The sequence below is a fragment of the Triturus cristatus genome, chromosome 3_2, assembly GCF_964204655.1.
Source record: "Triturus cristatus chromosome 3_2, aTriCri1.1, whole genome shotgun sequence".
Lineage (NCBI taxonomy): Eukaryota > Metazoa > Chordata > Amphibia > Caudata > Salamandridae > Triturus > Triturus cristatus.
In genome coordinates this window covers 696,170,413-696,183,311 of record NC_140584.1, presented here as the reverse complement: position 1 = coordinate 696,183,311, position 12,899 = coordinate 696,170,413, and the positions used below count along the sequence as shown (strand labels likewise).

Genomic DNA, 12,899 nt, shown 5'->3' with positions numbered 1-12,899 from the left:
CTAAGTCTGTGTACGCTGGAAGTAATATGGACCCATTGGAGGGCAAACTGTTGAATGTCTTTGGCCCAGCAAGGCCATTTTCGTTTACCAGACCAACCGTCATTGTTCAAACCACCGGTTGCGATGCGATTTCACAAAGGTTTGATCCACATACGTACTGCTAAACCCTTCATGATGACACAGTGGAACCTTAATTTAATTCTCACTTTTCCCATGTATACCCCTTTTGAGCAACCACACACCTGTCATCTAGGTCTATTGACCTTGAAGTCTGTCTTTCTCATTGTGATAACCTCAGCTTGATGCATGAGTGAGCTTTAAACTTTTTCAGTACAGCTACTCTACACCACCTCCTTTCCAGACAGACTAGTTCTCAGGACAAGTGCAGTCATTCATCTGAAAGTTGTACCTCCTTTTTACTTTGGATAGTCCATCGAATGTCTCCAATTTTCAAGGTACTCTGCCCCACCTCATCTCTTGAAAGAAGGGGAGAAGGGGAGAGACTCTATTGTTTGAACCCTAAAAGAGCACTCTGCTTTTACATCAATTGTACTAAAGATCACTGAGTGGACAATAAGCTCCTTGTGGGGTTCTACAGGGCAAAGAAAGGCAAAGCAGTGACTTTGTCCAGGTGGATAACCCTCTGCAATTAAAATCTGTTACTCGATGACCAAGAAGCAGCCTCCAGAAGAGCTGGAGGCCCATACCACCAGGACTAATGCTGTTACTAATGCGTAGGCACACCGGATGAATATCTTGGATAGCTGTTAGACTGCAACATGGGCATCAGTGCACACATTATTAAACACCATTGGCTTGTTAGCCAGGTCCCATGGGAGAAGTGCATTTTGGCTATTCGGTATTACAGGCCTTTTTGGTCCTGCATGGTGCACCACCACCGGGGGAGGTACTGCTTTCGTATCCATCCCAAAGCTGAGGAGTTTACGGTTAGCAGTATCCATCAGAAGAGCAAACTAGTTATCTTCCGTAACACTCTTTCCGATGGATACTCTAACTGCAGATTCCTCACCAGCCTCCTGTTTTCCATTCTGTGGAATGGACTCTTTTCCATCTAAAAAGTTCCAAAATTAGAGGTCTGTACACTGGAATGAACAATTGGTTTTTGGGGTCCATGTTGGATAGCGCAGATAGTATCCAGAAAGAAACTGACAACAGCACTCAGCTGATGCCTATATGCAGCCCTAACAGTCACTTCCGGGGCAGAGTCCACTCAGAGCCACTCATTGCCACCTAATGTGGACCAGGGTCTATGCTGTGAGTTGTCAAAAGAAACTTGTTTGTCATGGCATATAACATGTTCTGTGACAAATGCTCCTTTAAGTACCCTAATGCCATCAGGGAGTTGGAAACTAAGCTCTACATAGCCCAAGAAACGGGGTCAATCTCAATCAAGTTCACAAAGCCAGGCCCGATCACAATACCAATTCCGTTTCAGATCCAGGTGCCTTTCTCCTTGCAAATGGTGCCCATGCACTCCGTGTTCACCTGGCCATTGTGTACTCTGCAGCTAGTTGTGGCTTCTAGGATGGCATGCTGCAGATTTTCAGTTTCATACTGGCTCCCTCTGTCGTGGCTTCTGGCTCCACGGACCAGCCCTGGGCCTCCAATCGAGCTTCCACCGGTAAGCCCTTTCTTGGCATTGATTGACCCCAGAAGAAGCGTTCCTCTGCACCAGGCCTAATCAGATGCTCTTCTCTCAGCACGAGTTTCAGTGTGGGCTCTGGCCTAGAATCTGACTTCATCTTTGGCTGCAGTATACCCAATGTCATGTTATACTACCAACAATACGCAACCATATATTGAAGATAAATTGCATATGGTGCCTCTGCCTTGGCAGTAATACATCAGAGGAATTGATGCTATTTGTGGGTTGTACTCTGCTGTTGTACAGTACCTGTAGCCGATCCAGCATAACGACGATGAGGAGGAGGAGAAGCCTATGTTGCTGTTTAAAGACGTGTTGGTCGACTCAGTCATGGCAGCTAGGTCAAAGCCTTTTTTCTGCGCAAGCAGAGAATTGTCCCATCACTAGGTTCCTAAGGCCATCAGCTTGAGACTCTAAGGGCCATATGTATGAACACATTTTTCCATAGACTCAGAATGGGTAAAACAATTTGATACATCTGGCCCCAGGTTCTTAACCAAGCATCCTAAACCTGGGAGTATTTTGGTGCATGCCTCCACTTGTAAGGTCAATCCTAACTTTCTTTCCTCTCCACCATCTATGGAATTAAAAGGAATTGATGTAGTGAGTAAGAAAGTTAGTTATTTCTTTGGGAAATCTGGCAATGTGCTCCTTGAATACAGTCTTCTCTTGGACACATCAGCCACACCCCGTGGGACATGAGGCGGGACAGACAGACCTAGGAATGTACTGTGTCCCTACTTTCTGTAAACTGTTCCAGGTTTGAATCAACTTTCTCACCAAAAAGGCAAGAGCCATTGAGTGGCATGTCCATTAAAGATGCCTGGACATTCATGGAGAAGGCTGCAGACTCTATCCAGAAATGGCGCCAAAGTACCTCACTTGCGAAAATCGCGGTACCAAAGCAGTAAGTCATGTCCAAGCCTGAGAGAATATCAAGTTTTACTGCATTGCGGCCATCCTAATTAGTATGGGTCAGGGACGCCTGAAGGCCACCTGGAACTGCTGCTAAAACTTGTGCCATGGTTTTCCACAAGGAATAAGAGTATGAGCCTTGAGTATTGCAGACGTTCACAGATAATACAGCAGATGTTCACAGACCATACAGCAAAACTTGTTGATTAGAAGCTGCAATTGACAACGGTCTACACACGTTTAGACTCATAATCCGGTGGTGTGGTGGGGAAGGAGTTAGGATTTACCTTATTGGTGGTTGGCTGCACTACCAAGCTCTCTGGCAAGGAGTGTTGTGTAAGGAAAACAGGGATGCCAGGTGTGGTTGATGGCACTGAGAAACCTGCCTAGTGGCTGGTGGTCCTGAACATGGTTTTTCCCAAGTGCCCATGAGGGTATCGTGAGGGCTTTATAAAAGGCAACAGAGGTTCTGTAGACTGGACCACACTGTAAAACATTGGCCTTCACCTCCATAGTAGGTAACTGTAGGTCCAGTGCTGCCCTCCACATTACGACAGTTAAGGCGGTGCTACTTCAGTGGCAGGGCTTGGAGGAGAAACAAAATCAGTGTATGGGGAAGTATCCAGGCCATGGGCCTTCTGTAGATCTTCATACCAATTGGTGTCATCTCAGTATGAGGCAAAATCACCCTCTTTATAACATTTTTTATTGCCGAATAATTGTCCAAAAGGTTGTGAAAAGACTGAGCTCCAAAGCATGGTAAGGGAAAAGTATCAGAATCTGAGGAACTGCCAGCTGGCTGCCCTCCGGCAGGATCAGGATGTGGCCTCAGTCGGGGACGGGTGGATTCTGCTTAAAGTCAGTGAGAACAATGGGTTGTGCATCTTCTTCCCGCATCTGCATGGATACAAAAGGAACCGGTGCAGTGAGTGGCACCAGAGATGAAGTAGGCACCGGAACTGGTGCTGAACCTGAAGTGGGTTAGAGGGCCGCAGGAGGAGCAGAGGGCGAACCTTCCACTGAAAATCTGACTGGAAGTCGCTGTGGTTCCTAGGGGACTGAAGGCACACCAGAGGAAACAGTATAGTGTCAAACATTTGCAGCATGGTCTCCCGAAAGGCCTCAACTTGCTGTGTCATTGCAGACTGGCCCAGAAATTCAGGGTGTATCAAGACCAGGCTCAGAATTGGATTCAATGGAGAGTGAGTGTGAGATTAGTTGGCACAGCGATGCCATCGTGCCCTCTCTAGAGTCTGAGAGTAGCAGGAATGGGATGATTCCCGCCTAGATATCTTATGATCCTTTTTTAACTTACCCAAAGACTTCGAACGTGATGAAGATCTACTGCGCGAACGACTGTCTGAGTGGGAACCAGACCTACCTTTTGACCTCGACCAGTCGCAGCGTAGAGTCACACAGTGCTTGGTGACATAATACTTCACCTCGTGGTCCTGTATGGCCTTCAAGCTCATCTGAGCGCAGTAGTCCAACCCTTGGTACCACAGACATACCTTGTGATGGCCAGTAACAGACATCTGTTTGAGACAGTCACAGCACAGTTTGAACCCTGTCTTCTTGACATCTTCCTTTGCATAATGGAAACAAATTGGACTTCGAGAAGAACTCTTAATAGGACTAAGGAGTAGCTCTGGATTAATGTCTGAAGGCGCGGGAAGAAAGGAACTGATGTCAGCGAATATGAATGGCACTTCTATGCGGCTCTGCTCGCCCCTTTCGAGGTGGAATCAAATGATGCCACCTACCGGCATGCAGGAGTACTGCTTTAAATTTTCCGTACCCAGTCTGATGCCTGGGGTATATTCACAAGATGGGGAAACTGCACTTAGAATTGTCCATCAGAAAAATCTTTTCGTCTGCTGAACACAGATGTGCTTATGCTGCACCATAACCTCCTTATGCTCTATGCTTTAGGTATTAAAATGACATATGGACTCAATGAGTAAAGTCTTGCATATTTGTCTTTGTTTGTATGTCTCTACTGGTTTATCACTACTATTGAACAACATATTCTGATTCTATCTACAGTGTATGCTGAAACATGGTAGGATGTCTTGTCAACGGCCTTCTTAAATCACAAAACGGTTTCTAACTATCTTCACAAATAATTCCTTGAGTGCACTTCTCTTTTAAATGTAGACTCATTACACATAGGGCGCATTTTCCATGTATGTGCCTTGGCGTTCTTTTAAATGGGTGTGCTGGACGCAGTCTGGGACGGTGCACCCTATTACAGTTATTGCATGGCCCCCAGTCCACATGAGAACTTCTGTTTGACCTAGGGACAGTGCATTAGTGAAATGCCGAACAGGCCGCCAGTCACGCTTTCACTGTGCAGGTTGAAATGTGGCTTGCATTTTAAATGAAATCAGAAATCCTGCTGCAGGCGAGTGCAGTGAGTAACTGCTCCTGCATACAGGAGAATGTTAGAGGAGTCCACACGCCCCCCTCCAACCCATGCCAAGTGCCGCCCTCAGGAACACACTAACTCAGTGCCACTTTTACGTGGAACAAATTCAGTACACTCCTCTTGACCTCTTGGCCTGTGCATCTTTGTCAGTAATACGACAAAGACAAAGTGTTTCCCCATCTACATGCTGCCAAGCTCCCCTTCATATGAGGCAACAACATATAGACAGTGGCGGCCAATATCATATCAAAGGGGGAGCATGCAGGGGATTCACAAATATGAAAAAAACTTACCTCATGATGACGGCCGCCTCTCGCTGCTTCTCTGCTCTGCTGCTCCCAGCAGTCCCTGGGGCAGCATTATGGACTCCTCATCCAGTCCCAGTGCTGCTCACAAGCATGAAAGCAGCGTGGGGATTGGCCTGAGCAGGCTGAAAAGACGCTCGTTTAGGCAGAGGGAGTCTGTGCTGTTTCTCCAAACTGGTTGTATAATGCAGGTGGGTTGGAGAAAGAAAGCTTGTCAGTTTGGCAGGCCTGAGACAGCTAGCCAAACTGACATGCGCAATTACAAGTCCACACCACTCCTCCTCCCGACTCTCATGGCCCGCCCCACCCCTCCCCGCACACTCTGGCTCAGAGTTAGCAGTTAAAAAAACAAGCACTGGCATAGCCAATAGGTCTCGCTTTTGGGACCTTATAAGTGTTTAGCCATGCAACACTTGATGTTTAATCAACGATATTGTGCTGGATAACTAAACACTTATAATGTCCCAAAGGCGAGACCTATCGGCTATGCATTGGGGGGCCTTATAAGTGTTTAGGTAGAGCTATTGATTTTGCCAATGTTTCTAAGCTGTGCAGTATAGAAGTGTGGCTGCTGTGCAGCATGGTGAGAAGTTGTAATAAAAAAGTGTAAGAAGCAATGAGTAATGCTGTGGTGTCATTGAGTGATGCTGTGCTGGCCCCGATTGATGCTGTGGTGGCACTGAGTGATGCTGTGGTGGCCCTGAGTGATGCTGTGGTGGTCCAGAGTGATGCTGTGGTGGTCCAGAGTGATGCTGTGGTGGTCCAGAGTGATGCTGTGGTGGTCCAGAGTGATGCTGTGGTGGTCCAGAGTGATGCTGTGGTGGTGCGGACTGATGCTGTGGCAATGCTGATTGATGCTGTGGCAATGCTGATTGATGCTGTGGCAATGCTGATTGATGCTGTGGCGCTGCAGAGTGATGCTGTGGTAGCATAAAGTGATGTTGTTGTCGTACTGAGTGATGCTGTGGTGTTCCCGAGTGATGCTGTGGTGGTTCTGAGTGATGCTGTGGTGAAGGTGAGTGATGCTGTGGTGGCCCTGAGTGATGTTGTGGTGGTGTTGAGTGATGATGTGGTGGTGCTGACTGATGCTGTGGTCGTGCTGTATGATGCTGTGGTGGACCGGAGTAATTGCGGCTGGCGAGTGGCTGGCTACTTTAAATACAATATGTAGTTTTGTGCAACGTGTGAGTTTTAGCTGCGGGAGACTGTGGGAGTATGCAGCAAAAATGCTTGTTAGTTTGGAGTGCTAAAAGGTAATATGCGAGAAAGTTATTTAAAAAGTTTTGTGTTTGTGGAGGAAGATTGTATGGGTGAATGGCAGAGTAGGGATAAGGAAGAGTGGGGGGTGCAAAAGAGGTAAGAGCAGCAACTTGTTGATAGTAAAATTATGGAAGGCTAAAGGAATGTGAGTATATTTGTAGAGGGGAAATGAAGAATTGTTTTGTGGGTGGTAATGTTTTGATTTGTTCTGCATTCCGTCCATCATTTGTGTGTCTTTTGATATTTTAGAAGAGAAAGCTTGAAGCATAGCATGGAACCTGCTCAGTAAATTATAAACCTCAACTAAATTATGTGAGGCTCTCGTGCTACCGCCTCCATCACAATTTTATCCACCGCACTACAAGACAAGATAAAAGCATCTCTGTGGTCATTCAGTTAAGACACCAAGGATGGCAACAAATACAACACTCTGCACCAACCATGCACACCTCAATGGTGTAGGTCCGCACCTGCGAAAATAGGCCCCAAAACGATATACGAAAAACTATATAACTACAATATTAATGTGTCCTGTTTTCAAATGTGGCAAAGACTATACCCTCACACAAACTTCCTTCGCGCTCACCTTTAGTCCCCAAGTGCCTGCGTGCTTGCTGGCCTGTGTGCACTGATGCCTGCGTGCTTGCTGACCTGTGTGCACTGATGCCTGCGTGCTTGCTGGCCTGTGTGCACTCATGCCTGCGTGCTTGCTGGCCTGTGTGCACTGATGCCTGCGTGCTTGCGGGCCTGTGTGCACTGATGACTGCGTGCACTCATGCCTGCTAGCTGATTGGCCTGTGTCATGCCTGCTAGCTTGCTGGCCTGCGTCCTTGGACGTTTGTCTGATAAACTTCTTGAAATCGGGTGCGCTTGTCCTAGCGAATTCTCAGTGCGTCCATGTGTCTGTCCTCTGGACCTGGTGTGAGGGGTCTGGCACTCAGGGAGGGGTCCGACAGTCAACCCGCCCCTGTTGCCCACGGTCCTGCCAGGCTCCACAAAGACCCCTTGTGTGCCAGTGGCCCTGCCTCACACACAGGGCCGCTTGTGCCCAAGTACACAGACTCCACCAGAAGACAGAGTGCACAGGCCTGGCATGGGGGCCTCGACTCAAAGGGGTCTTGTGTGGGAGCTCCCAGAGGAGGGCAGGCCGAGGGAAGGGAGAAAGAGTGTGGAGGGCAGGCTGAGGAGAGAGCGGGAGGGTGGAGGGCAGGCCGAGGAGAAGGATGGGCAAGCTGAGCAGGAGGTTGGTCAGGCTGAGGATAGAGCTGTAGCGTTGGCAGGCCAAGAAGAGAGGTGGGCAGGCCGAGGAGAGCGGGTGGGCAGGCCGTGGAGAGAGGTTGGCAGGTCGAGGAGTGAGCAGGAGGATGGGCAGGCGGAGGAAAGAGCAGGGGGGATGGGCAGGCCAAGACAGGTGGGCAGGCAGTGGAAAAAGCAGGAGGGTAGGCAGGCCATAGAGAGAGGTGGAGGTTGGGCAGGCCGAGGAGAGAGGGTGGGCAGGCCGAGGAGAGAGTTGGAGGGTGGGCAGGCCGAGGACAGAGGTGGAGGGTGGGCAGGCCGAGGAGAGAGGGTGGGCAGGCCGAGGAGAGAGCAGGAGGGTGGGCAGGCCGAGGAGAGAGCAGGAGGGTGGGCAGGCCGAGGAGAGAGCAGGCCGAGGAGAGAGCAGGAGGGTGGGCAGGATGTGGAGAGAGCAGGAGGGTGGGCAGGACGTGGAGAGAGCAGGAGGGTGGGCAGGACGAGGAGAGAGCAGGAGGGTGGGCAGGACGAGGAGAGAGCAGGAGAGTGGGCAGGCCGTGGAGAGAGCAGGGGGATGGGCAGCCTGTTGAGAGAGGTAGGTAGGCCGAGGAGAGAGGGCAGGTCGAGCAAAGAGCAGGAGGATGGACAGGCCAAGAAGAGAAGTGGACAGGCCGAGGAGAGAGGGTGAGCAGGCCGAGGAGAGAGGGTGGGCAGGCCGAGGAAAGAGGGTGGGCAGGCCCAGGAGAGAGGGTGGGCAGGCCGAGGTTAGAGGGTGGGCAGGCCGAGGAGAGAGGGTGGGCAGGCCGAGGAGAGAGGGTCGGCAGGCTGAGGAGAGAGGGTGAGCAGGCCGAGGAGAGAGGGTGAGCAGGCTGTGGAGAGAGGGTGAGCAGGCCGTGGAGAGAGGGTGAGCAGGCCGTGGAGAGAGGGTGAGCAGGCCGTGGAGAGAGGGCGAGCAGGCCGTGGAGAGAGGGTGAGTAGGCCGTGGAGAGAGGGTAGGCTGTGAGAGAGCAGGAGGGTGGGCAGGCCGCGGAGAGAGATGGAGGGTGAGGGAAGGCTGTAAAATTACATTTACATTTAGGAGACAGCAAGGCAGCATGCTTAGGAGGGAACAGAAGGCAAACCAGCCTGAGAAGAACACGTAAGGGGCAGGCATGGGACAGGAAATACACAGTCATAGGAGCTGGGCTGCGCAGGGCAGCCAAGGCCAAAACACTTGAAACTGCTAGTCAATTTGCTACTGAAAAGGGCAAGTACCATCAAACATGCATTAAAATGAGAAATCACAGGCCCTGGGCACCACAGGAAGCTGGAGGGGGTGTGGGGGGAGCGAGGGTCTGCGGTGTCTTACTCGGATGCTGTCATTCCCTCGGTTGTCGTCCACATGCCCCGACTAAAGAAGCATTGGCCGCGCAGCCGTGAAACTGACGGGCCCGCGTGGCCATGAAAGTGAAACTGATCAAGTATGTGATCGCGCGGCAGTGTCAGTTTCACGGTTTCCAGGAGCTGTAGTAAAAGTGCCTCTGAATGGGCAACACATTTTAACATGGTGCCTGGGAGAGAGGAGTTGTAGCAGAGCTTCACAATGAAGCTTTAGAATCACTCCTACTTGTTAATGTTTGTGCCGCCTGAACAGAGACAACCCTAAACCAGAATGCGACCGGAATAGCCTTTAAGGAAGCCTGCATTCGCTAGCTTATATCAGTGCTTAGTGAATGGTCAGTGTGCCCCAGCCAGAACAGCGTGGAGGAGTAGCAAAATACAGAGACAGAGAGAGGAAATGAAAGACACGAGACAGAGGTTGAGCAAGGCACAATGGAATGAGATTGATGAGAGGACTATGAAGTAAACAGAACCTTAAAAAATGAATTAAAGAGACAGCAAGGTGTGCGTGACACAGTACGGTCAAGACATTTGTAATCTTCGCTGTTTTAACATCTTCGAAATCGGACCCACGGTCTTGTGTGTTAATTAATGTCCCCCTTTGGCAAAAACAGCATATATAAATAAGTCTGTTCGTGTCTTTTTGCAGACACAGCAGCTGAAGTGTATCATTTGAGCCTGTGGAGGTTCACGCACGGCCGTGAAAATACTGGCTCACTGAGAACAGCAAAGCGGCAGTGAAAGTGATCATGACGAGGAAAGCTATATGGCACCTCTGCTCTTAAGCGCGCACCCGCGCACATGCACGCAAGCTGTAGGCCGCCCATGGTAGCATTTTTTTAAGCCCTTACTAAAAATCTCACCAGACCAGCGCATGCGCTGGGTCAGGCGAGACCTAAAAACGATAGTAAGCAATTGTTTTATTTTTGGGGTGCTGGTTCTAAGCCAGTAGGGCGACGCTCCTCCATTGCCGAGGAGCCGCATCTTCTTATAGAGATCACAAGTGACACCTGGAGCAGTAGTGAGGGTTTCCGACTGAACCAGGAGATGCGATGTTGCTCTGTGCACCAGGTAAGTCTTGGTTAGAAAAAGCAAACATAATTCATCTGACTACAGCATCAAATAAATGTCTGGGTGCCTATGTACAGGCAAAACACTGTATGTCATCAAAGATGGCACCAAATGTAAATCATAGGTAAATGTAATCATTTTAGCGATTAATAAAAGAACACCATTGTATTTAATAAAGGTTTACAATATACTTACCATTTTAAGGTCAATTGTCAACTTTTTGACAGTGGCATACAGCTGAATAACCTACAGGAAAAAAGGCAGTGTAAATATTACATAAATAAAAAATCAAATTTATGTCTTCTAATACAAAGTAATTTGTTTATGTGACTAAACAACGTACAGGGACCTTCATTCTTTTCCACCCATTTCATACTCTTAAACTTCAAATAAATGTTTCCATCGTCACATAGCCTTCATACACTCATCTGGCACTCTAAGGAGCCCTTCGCCTATATCTGTTATTCACAGTACCTGTCCTGATATGACCTATCCCGGTGCCTCTGAGCTAAATATTTCCACTTTTATAGTAATGCAGAACTTGATGGCATGTACAAGAAAAGAACGTTGAAGTAGATCATATACATGGAAGCACTCTACTTAAGCACTTCACTAGAATTTAGAGACAGAAGGAGCAGTTGGGTGGCTGCAAAAACAGGGTTGCATTCTCACCTGGTTTTCACAATCATCTTTTATCCTGTATTTTTTTGTAGACAGTTTCACGAATGAGCTTCTAGCAGAGCAAAATTCCAGTGTGACATGATGCCAATAACCTTTGGAAATATAGCCACCTATTCCCTACATCTCCACTACTGCATATCATGACAAAAGAGGCACAATAACCTCAGGACAAACATTGGTGAATGCATTAGGTTTCATCTATGTGATTAATAATAAGCTGTTTTTTGTTGTAAGTTGTAGCTTGCTGATTATTTGTACAATATAATTTACAGAAAGTCTGCTAAAGTGTTATGACTTGTTTATGTACAAAAAGGCAATATTGACCCTGGGCAATGAACTCCGCTTTGCACGAGTCAGCTACTAAACTGCACCCACAAATGCATTGATAACGCAACTTTACATGCTGAAAAGCATATAACCAATTCACAAAAGCGAACTTTGACAATGAAAAATATCTGGCAAATGAGAGAGGTGATGATTTCGGGGTCCCCACTAACCTAGGGGGAGGACCAACAGATGCCTTGAACACAAAGAGCATATCATGCAGTGGTGGTCCGATCCTCTTAGGACCACCCCAAGCACAGTTATGGCCAAAAATACAACCCCAACCAAAGGCCCTGCAGAGCATTATGGGACGAGATTAGCAGTGGGCAGTGAATATTATAGTATCCAATATCAAAATAATTCTACAAAGAGCTGCAGTTCAACTAGTCGTTACTAGGGTTACTAGGTGTCCCTCACGAGTCAAATGCAAAAGCATTGAAATTATTACATCAACCTACAGTTCAACTAGTCGTTGCTAGTTGTCCCTCAAGTCAAATGCTTTTGCATTTGACTCATGAGGGACACCTAGCAACGACTAGTGGAACTGCAGCTTCATGAAAGGGTTTCTATGCTTTTGCATTTGACTCGTGAGGGACACCTAGTAACGACTAGTGGAACTGCAGCTTGATGTAATAATTTCAATGTTTTTGCATTTGATTCGTGACAAGACAGAGTGGTTGCAAGGTGGCCAGATTGATTTATTCACACCTAAACACATTGGCGCCACTTTACAGTGTTTGCCATTTAAGCGCTACTTTTGTTTTCTCCTCGTTCTTTGAACAACATTGTTTCCCTGGGTGGGAAAATGCACTATTCCTGGAGGTACTGAAATACCTGCTTGATGGGTGAATAGGAAAACAAAATGTGTACAGCGGCTGTGTGTTCAAGAATGTGGTCTTTTTAAACCATAATGCTTACGTTTTGTAAGGATAGAAGCAATGGGCATTGAAACGGGTCCCTTCTGGGCCCTGTAGTCATGGCCTTAACTTTTCAGGCAAAAGCACTCACTAATGTCTGAATAATGAGTGTAAAAAGAAAAAGGTATTCATGTTGTTCCCGCTTACATTTCACATGCTTTACTTAATCTTGCATTCCCTATGAGTGTTCGCCTTTTCTAGGATGTTGTTAATGTTTTTTAGGCAGCATTTTGGTCTTGTTTAGTGCGTAATTTGAATCGAGTCACACCCAGGTGTTTATAGCGGGTCAGCGCAGTGCAAGTTTCTCTTAGTGGATCAGTATAGTGTTCAGTGGGAGAGGATGTGGCACTATGGTCAGAGCTGCTGACTTTGGAACTGGGGAACCAGGTTCAGCCTACATGACCAGTCCAACAGACCACTCCCTCTGAGAGCGCACATTCCCATGCTAGACCTTAGAAGGCCCACAAGATTTTAAAAGGCCTGTCCGCCACAATTCATTCTGAAGTTCACCTCCAGTCTTGCAGGCAGGCCAATGAAGCAGCACACCATAGAGTGACAGTGACTCTGTCACTGAGGTCACAGGACCCTTGAGCAGGGTGGCGCTAGGGCAGTGCGACTGTACCAGGCGCTGATAAGTCACGGTCCGGGCAGGTAACAGCGGTGGGGCAGGGAGGCCGGGTAAGGGGAGATTTCGAGGGCCGATGCCACGGGAAAATTAA

The 12,899-nt window shown here is 48.2% G+C and overlaps 1 protein-coding gene across 1 annotated transcript in view; it reads right to left on the bottom strand.

Annotated features, from left to right (window-relative positions):
* Positions 1–12,899, bottom strand: part of PGAP1 (post-GPI attachment to proteins inositol deacylase 1) — a 760,293-nt gene that overhangs the window by 95,716 nt on the left and 651,678 nt on the right. The window contains exon 24 of the mRNA XM_085648756.1: positions 10,454–10,504. Within this exon, the coding sequence (XP_085504882.1) occupies positions 10,454–10,504 (51 nt within the window). The remainder of the gene's footprint in view (positions 1–10,453; positions 10,505–12,899) is intronic.